The sequence below is a fragment of the Alligator sinensis genome, unplaced genomic scaffold, assembly GCF_000455745.1.
Source record: "Alligator sinensis unplaced genomic scaffold, ASM45574v1 scaffold237_1, whole genome shotgun sequence".
NCBI classification, from domain to species: Eukaryota; Metazoa; Chordata; order Crocodylia; family Alligatoridae; genus Alligator; species Alligator sinensis.
In genome coordinates, this window is record NW_005841849.1 from 66,945 (window position 1) to 75,640 (window position 8,696).

Consider the following 8,696-nt stretch of genomic DNA (forward strand, 5'->3'; position numbering starts at 1 on the left):
AAGGAGGAAAAAGGAGTATGGGCAGCGGTTGTAGTTTGCAAGTTGGATGCAAACACATGCCAGCAGATTGCTCTGTCCCAGCTTGGCAGCTGGGAGGAACTGCGTAACATGAAGTGCAAATAGCCATTCATCCCTTTGGCATGGTTGGAGGGAGCAGCACAAAGGGTGTGCTGCAGCCCCTTGTACAGCTTGGAGCATGCCCAGAAGTGAGGCTGTTTGTGTGCACAGTCGCTCAAAGGTCAATTCCATGGTTATCATTTTGTCCAAATATTTTTACTGGATTTAATATTTTCCCATTTTTGAAAACTGCATTTTTCATGTAAGAGCCAAATGTTAAAAATTTGCAAAACTATATGAAAAAAATATCAGCCCATTTACAAAGCCAATGAACTAAAGTATTTCAAATGTTTGACATTTGTAATGGAGATTTATTTTTTTTTAGCAATACTAAACATCATGCATTGAGAATATTTTTGCTGCTCTTGGAGTTCTGCTTTTATGAAAATGCTTTACCTCCACTCAAGAAACAACTTGTGTGTTTAAGTCTATGTCTTCTGGCAATGTATTTTCCTCTTGGATAACTCTAGTTGCCTGCGTGCCTGTTGTTTTGCCAAAAGCAAAGTGCAGCAAGCTGGAAAGCTGCTGGTGGTTGGGGTAAGGGATGAATGGTTTTCTTTTTCCTCTTGCACTATGGTTTAGCTTTTCTGTGCGTTGGCCTGTCTCTACTTATAGCATTAAAATATGAATATAGAAGCCCCCTAGAAAACCTATTCTTCCTCAGTAAGAATGTGTGAAACCAACAAACACTAGATATAATCGTTGTGATTATTACAGTCAATGCAACTCTGAAGTCTTTTCCCCAAACTCTGTGGTATTTTTTGATATCTTTGTGCTGCAGCAAAGAGTGCTCTGTTCATAGGTGCTGAGGACTTCCCAGATTCACTGGAAGGGTCACACACCAGGATGCAGGACATGGGACTTGGAGCACAACTGTAGTGTGAACGAGACAAAGCCATCTTGTGGGTTGTAATCTTTCCCAGGTGGCGCCCAGGGGCTCTCTGGCCTTTATTACTGTCCCCCTAGCATTTTTCTTCTAGTCCTCTCTAGTGGCTATTGAGGACCAGGACTCTATCATCATCCCACAACAGCCAATCTAGTCTGTCAACCAGAGGGATGATGTCTCCTCTCGATTTGCCCGGAGGTTCAAGAGGCTGTTCTAGTGGCCACATTAGGGGCGAGCAGTGGGGTGGAACCAAGACTCTCTGCATTTCTTTATCAGGGAATCCCAGGGATCTTAGTTAAACTGTCTTTATGGCAATCAGAGAACCAGTCCCTTGAGGTAGCAGCTGATGGCTATGCTCCAGTTTCTTCTCAAGAACCTGAGGAGGGCAGTAGAAAAGGGAAGGGGGATTGAAAGCCCTGTATGAAAACCTTCACTTGTGTAGAAATTTGCTGCTGTTCATTTGAAGCTGTTGGCTTTAATCTGCATTTACATCTGTACAAACACTTGGCTTTTTTGTGTCACTGCCTCCCAAACTGGGTGTGCCTCTGCTATCGTAATGCAACACAGTATTTGAAAAGCATGGTGTTTCTCCTTCCCACTACTAAAGCAGTGCCCCTTCACCACCAGGCTGTACCCTTGTTGCTGGTATTTAAATGTTTTACATGCAACCCTAGAAAACAATTCTTCTTGTGTTTTGTTGTCTTTTTTTTGCAGATCCCAAAAAGACAGATCTCAACAGATGGCAGGATCTGGTAATTTCAATTCCCATTCTGACAGTCGGGCTGTCCTTTGTACCTGGGCCCTAGTGCCTGTGTAACGCTCTCAGGGCTCCCACTGGAATAGCTCTGTGTTCTCCCCTGTAAAACTCTTCCTCCTTTCCTTCAAGGGTTGGTCTTGACCCACTAGTGCTCCCAGCATGAGTCAGAGCCCACCTAAAATAGCAGTAGACTCTTTCTTTAACTGCCTGTTGCTGGGCACGGGTGTTCTCCAGGAGCTGCAGGCCTGTCCCTCAGTGAGCAGTGCAGCTGTGAGGTGCATAGAGCACATAGGCTCTTCTCTTCTTTGCAACCTTTTTTCTAGGGTGCTTGTTATTTCAGGCATCTGTTAGTATAGTAAGGAAAGATTGTTTTTGAACATGTCTTTTGGATGTCTGAGACCCAAACCACATCTGTTCCTGCCTTCTGTTGCTGTGGACTAGGAAGCCTGGTTTCAAGAGATGAACCTTGTATGATGTGAAACTGCTGCCATTACATAATGTAGCTGGGTCCTCAGGTGATGTGTTGAAAGGACTTCCCAAAGGGATATCTTGTCTGCCAGGCATTCTCTGCTCTACTCTGTCTTCGGTTTCTTTAAAGAACCAATCAATAATGCAAGATATTGTTTTAATTTCAGGAAAATACAAAGGTGAACATTTTTCATGGTGTCTAAGTTGTGTAACATTAAGTTTACAAAAGTTCAATTCCTTTGATTTAAGGAGTGAAAAATAAGGAGAAGGAATTAGAAAGGAAGGTCTGTGAAACAAAACCAAGAGATCAAAGATGAGTCCCACCTGCTTTTCAGTGACATAGAACTTTTTATTTCCCACTCAGCTGAAACCCACAGCCCTGTTCAGGGTTGTACGTTTTGAGCACTGTAGTGGTGCCTCTAAACAGAGCCCTCAGCCCTTGACCTGTGTTGTGAGGAGTGGATTCTGGTCAATCGCTTCTCAGCTGGTTCAAAGTTCAAACAAGTTTTCAGCCTAGAAAGAGTACTGCATAGCATGACTCTGGCTCAGAGATGATTCAGCCTAGCTCTAGTTTCCAAGGTGTAACCATTCAAGGATCTTCAGCAGCCTATTTCCATCTCTCTCTTAATGAATTGGCCCTGTTGTAACTGTAGATTGTTACGTTTTGTCATTTGAGTGGTCTAACATTTTCTTGCATTAGATTATAAATTGTATTATGCTTGCAAAGACCTCCGGGATATGAGTGAGGCACAAGGATGTGATCACCTATTTGACTAGGTATTCATAGGCTTTTGTTGTGTTTCAGTGTGAGTCGCACCGCATATCTGTTAATGTACCGCCGCTGTGTGGATTGCAGTGCTGAGCCAAGTAAGTGATATGCAGTTACTCAGTTTGCTGCCAAGGAAGATGGTGTGATACCAGATCCCCTGGTCCGTGTACTGGGAGACTCGTGTCTCACCGCTCTGTTAGGTCATTGAGTTGCTGCAGTTTTCTGTCTTTTGGGAGGGTCAGCAAGGTGCCTGTTCTATAGTCTTTTTTATAACTGGCCAAAGTGCCACATTATATTATAAAGCTGGGTGAACTGATGTGAAAAGTTGGGAGACCAGTTCAACTGGTGAATTCAGTGGGAAGTAATGAACCTCTGTAACAGTGAACCAGGCAGCTTGTAGCTCTGGTGGGTTCTGGGAAAGCTATGGTGGGAACCTGAAGACATGGGCCTGAGTTCTGGAGACAGGCAGTTAGACCATGGTGTCTCAGCTGTCAGGGAGGGGAGCTACCCTAGACATCCTGTGCGCCAAGAGCAAGCCTAGAGTTCCCAAGAGAGGCAGAAACTTGAGTTCTGCTCTGATCCCAGAGGCTTAATACACCCAGGGAAGTAGTAGCTGGGTCTTCTGACCTTATTTTGGCAAGTGTCCAGCAGAGACCACTCAACCAATGAATGGGTGAGAGCTGCCCAGCAGCAAGATCATGAGTCAGAGAAGCAAAAGAAGAAGAGAAGGTCAAGGAATCCAATCCAGAACAACAATCAGAGGAAAAGCACCTCTTGCACACTGTGTTGGTAGGTAGAAACAGACACTGGATACCTAGTCTGTCAGATGGTATAAATGCTAAAGTATTTACTGGTTATCGAATTGGGGATAATTTGACTGTGTTTCTATGTGCTTTTACATTTTTAGTATAAGCCCTCAGTGGACCCTTGACTGATCTGGAAAACTGATTCAGTGGCAGTCTGCATTCAGATCTGGGGATACAGGATATCACTATCTCCCATAAGTCTAAGAAGAGCTTCAGCAGCAATGAGCATCGTAAAGAAGTTCCGTTATACTGTTGCAAGGCACTTCAACTATCGGCTAAACTATCGGCAATAAAGTATAACAGTAAGGGACAGGGAATGGGCAGGGAACTGCAAATACAGAGTTGGGGTTGAGTTTTGAGCAATTTTCTAAACCTTTTCCTCCTGTGCCAAAGCCTGAGCTCTAGAAAAAAGTAGTATAAGTGCAGGACAAAAGACTGCCTCTGCAAAAAGTTCCTCTTTGGGTGAAAGAAAGCTAAAAGGTGGATAGCTTCTATGTGGGTCTCAGGAGGAGGTCTCTGATGGTTTCCCCTCCATCAGGAAACCAAATGAACCCATTGCAGTGGGAGCAGCAGCCCCAAACCAATTTTCAGGACTTGGGATACAGATGGGTAATGTGCCTAGTGACCACATGCCAGGTAGGAGACTTGCCCCAAGGCAGATTAACTCAGTGGTGCCCATCCAAAGTGGGGCTGGGAGGCCACCACAATGTTGCCACATTTCACATCCGAGTCATTTGTATGTGTCCATTTGTGCCCCAAAGGCTCATACAAACCCAGACCCCAATGGAAACGGGAGATACGAGTCAAAGGGAAAACTTGCGATGCCAGATATTGTGTCCAAAACTTGGTGGGAGAAGAGAGACTGGGGCACAGCCAAAAGTTGAGGTGGGTAAGAACTCCAGTGGGAGAAGAGGAGCTGGGGCTAATGAAAGGAACTGCCAAACTCAGGATACCAGTTCAAGTTTAGGAAAAGTTCATGAGGTGGGTGAAGCAGCTGCCAGCAGATGTGCAAATGGGAAGAAAGGCAACAAAAAAAAAGAATCCCAAAATCAAGATGTTACTGAACCTGATGGGGGTAAAGCAAGACGTGCAACTTCCTTCTCCTCAGGAGGTTGGATGAATGGGAATAGGCTTTGGGGGGCAAGGATGGGAAAAGACCTTTATGCTAAGATTCACCCTGGGAGGTCCCAAGCCTCTTGTAAGACTAATATTGGAGGTAAACATTAGGAGGTGCTTGAAATCTGCCCCTCAGCACTCCTCCCCCAGGATAAAGACAGAGGAGATGCATATGATATCAGTGGGAATGGAACAGATGGTGCTTTCATGAGTCTGTTGTGGCCAGCAAATCTGTGTGCTTGAATGAATTATTGTATGAATTCTGCTATTAGTCTTGTTAATTCAACTGTTCCATCTAGAAGGAGAGTGTGTGTACTGTCCTCAGGTACTGGGAGGTAACTCAACCCCATTATTTTTGTGAGTTGCTGGGACAAATGAGGGAACCTGTACAACTTATGAATCTCCTGTATGGCCATGAATTCTGCACCACATTGCAAACTGCATTTTGGATACAAAGGCATTTGCTGTCATAGATTCATAGATTGTAAGGGTCTGGTAGGGACCTCGCAAAATCATTGGGTCCAGCCTGGGAGTTTATTCCACAGTCTGGACACCCTATCTGTGAGGAAGTTTTTCCTAGTGTTAAGCCTGAAACAGTCCTCCAGGAGTTTGTGGCCATTACTCCTGGTTTTCCCCAAAAGTGCCCTGGTGAACAGTTGTTTGCTGAGCCCTTGATGTATTCCCCTGATAAGCTGCTATCAGGTCCCCTCTCAGCCTTCTCTTTTTAACCCTGAAGAGGTCCAAGTCCCTCAGCCTTTCCTCGTATGGCTTGCCTTGCAAGTCTCTGATCATACAGATGGCTCTTCTCTGGACTCTCTCAAGCTTTTCCACATCCTTGCTGAAGTGCAGCACCCAGAACTGGACAGAGTACTCCAGCTGCGGTCTCACCAGTGAAGCGGAAGAATCACTTCTTTGGTTTTGCTTGAGATACATTGTTTGATGCATGCCAGAGTATTGTTTGCTCTGCTGGCCACAGTATCGCACTGATGGCTCATGTTCATACTATGGGCTATTATTACCCCTAGGTCCCTTTCAGCCGTTGTGCTAGTCAGTTTAGTACCACCAAGCCTGTAAGTATGTTGGGGATTGTTCATCCCCAGATGGAGCACTCCACACTTCTCAGTGTTGAACTTCATCTGGTTCCGATCCACCCAACTTGCCAGCTTGTCTAGGTCCACCTGTATCTGCAGCCTATTTTCAAGTGTGACCATGCTCCCCCTGTCTCTACTGTCTTTCTGCTTCCCTGTTGGATTGAAACACTGAAGGGTGACAGTGAACACTGAATGATAGCAGGCCATCTGGCGAGGGGCTTTTCCACTGAAATGTTACCAGCTGCCAGATTCTCTTGAGGAGACCTGGATTGGGAGGTGAAGTCACATTAGCAATGAAGATCACCAGCAGGGACCTGACCACCCATGAAAAGCCTGATCAGGGAGTCACCAGACACCAAAAATGAGAGAGGAGCAGGAGCTGAGCATCCCAGTCTGCTTGCTCAGGTTCACTAGCTCAAGCTAAGGGGAAGCTGCCTGCACTAGGAACCTGATTAAGGTTCCTGAACACTTTGGGGGGTGGGAGGGGGCAGGGATCCCCAAGGAAGGGAGCTAAAGAGGGGCCCTGCATCTGGGAATCTCTTTTTCCTCCTGATCTGTAACCTTTTGTGCTTTATCCTTAAGCACCACGTGATGGGCCACTTTCTGCCCTGCAGTGCGTATTTGATTGTTCCCATCTGTCACTCTCCTCATGAAAAGTTAAACTGTGAACCAGGTAGCTCACAGCTCTGGTGAGTTCTGGGAAAGGGCAATGTTCTGGGGGGCATCAGAGGAGATGGACCTGGGCCTTGGGGACAGTGAGGTAGACCCCACTCCCAGCAAGGGAGTGTGAACCAGGAGGATGTGTAACCTATAAGTGAATCCTAAAGACCTTGAGACAGCACTTGTGCCTGGACCAGATTCAGACTCTAGTGGCTTAAAACACCAGAGTGCCCAGCTGTGAGGTGCACTGATGGCAGGTCAATGTGAAGGGATGGTGGTGGAGAACTCATCCAGATTTTGCCACTGTTATGCCTGGTAACTGTAATTAACACCCCCCCTGAAGAGGGGCAAGGCAAGATCAAAAGTCAAATCAAGATTGGGAAACACAATCTAAGATTTCCTTCACTTAGGGTGTTTCAGGGTCTGCCCTGTGATCTGAACTTTCGGGTGTTCACAGTTCTGCATGTTTCTCTGCCTTATTTAATAAAATACAGTTAAATGCTGCTGGGTCTCTTCTTACATGTAATAGTGCATGAGTGGTGTTCCTCACTCTCAGCCTGGAGGCTGAACATGTTTTAGAAATGGTCACTGGCCCAAAATCAATACTTATAGCATTCCTGGAGACCCACACAGAGCACTCCTCTACAATGCATTCACCTGCAGCAAGGAAGGGGCAGCAGCTACCCAGGGCTTCCTGTTCCCAAGAGAGCTGCCCCCAAACCAAAGGAGAGGTCTGACATGCTATAAGATTTTACATATTAGAAGCAAGATGTGTGCGTTATTATTAGTCATGTAAAATTTGCCAGATGTAAACATTGGCAGATAAGAATAATAGCATCTGTGGAATTGTTCATAAGTCTTTAGGTTCAATAAAATTGCTATGTACAGTAAATAACCTCCAGCGTACCGTTCTTAACCTGCTGTCTGGAGTGAAAAAGGATCTTCTGTTTTATTTGTTTATTGCGGCAGAACTGAGGCACCAAGTCACTTCAGTAGAGGCTGTAACACCCGACTCCCTGCCAGGATGCAAATGTGGGGGGATGCTTGTACCCAAAAGTGGGTTCATGTTTGCTTCCATCCATGACACTCCTCATGAGTCAGTGTGTGAACTAGGAGGCTCACAGCTCCAGTGTGTTCTGGGAAAGGACATGAAAACTGGAGTTTTCTTGGAACCTTTTCAACAAACTGAAGTGGCTGGAAGACTTGATAGAGTAACCAGGGAAAGCAGAAGGGACAGAGTCAAGGAAGAGATGTATTGCGTCTACTTTCTAACTTGCCAGTGCTGGAAAACTGCAACAAACATTTGAGATGATCTAAGACAATACTACCTAGTTCAATATAATGAAGGATCATGGACTGCAAGCTGAATGAGAGTCAGCAGTGTAATATTAAAAAAAAAAAAAAAGCAGCTAATAGCACCTCGAGACGCAGTGATAGGAGTGCTGAATGCAAATGTGGTAAAAATATGTTATAATCTAGTCATTATGATTTTGCAATAATGTTTGTGTAGCAGCTGTGTGGTAAAAATGTCTCATCTCCCTACACAAAGGCTTCACAGCTGAGAACTGTTTAGTTTCACTACATAATTGCTTCTGCATATTATCACACTTGCTTCTGCTAAGGTATGTAGGCCAATGATAGATTTACGAGTAGCACTAGACTTCTGCAGACATAGCCAGGAACAGATGCAACAAATAACTCCTTACGAGAGATAAGAGAAGAGGCACAGGGAAAGGTGCTGATGTGAAGAACTCAGACCTTGACCAAAGAATGACCGAAATGGACTTAAGGACGGCCCCAGGGAGGAGATTTAAGATGTAAATGAGACATGTATGTAAACCATCATAGAACATGTACCTGCTAGACATATGTTGTAAGACGTAATACTTGGGCTGCCAATAATTACGCGACACGTTAGAATCTTTTGTTTATGTTAGCTATAAAAAGGAACCCCAGACTCTGTTTGGGGTCGACACGGATTTGAGTAAATTAAGCTCCCTTGTCGAACTTGTTTGCAAACAATAAA

At 45.0% G+C, this 8,696-nt stretch overlaps 1 protein-coding gene across 8 annotated transcripts in view; it reads left to right on the forward strand.

Annotated features, from left to right (window-relative positions):
* The window catches only part of LOC102378101 (ubiquitin carboxyl-terminal hydrolase 47-like), a 42,369-nt gene extending 34,127 nt beyond the window's left edge, over positions 1-8,242 (forward strand). For 5 of the 8 annotated variants that reach the window (XM_025209103.1, XM_025209121.1, XM_014522158.2 and 2 more), the window contains 4 exons: positions 1,718-1,755; positions 3,034-3,095; positions 3,639-3,786; positions 3,905-5,504. In XM_025209103.1, the coding sequence (XP_025064888.1) occupies positions 1,718-1,755; positions 3,034-3,095; positions 3,639-3,786; positions 3,905-3,932 (276 nt within the window). In that variant the 3' untranslated portion in view covers positions 3,933-5,504. Of the gene's footprint in view, positions 1-1,717; positions 3,787-3,904; positions 5,505-7,639 lie in introns of those variants that run through there. The other 3 variants (XR_003095052.1, XR_003095053.1, XM_025209116.1) reach the window with 3 other exon arrangements.
* Positions 8,243-8,696: the final 454 nt, after the last annotated feature.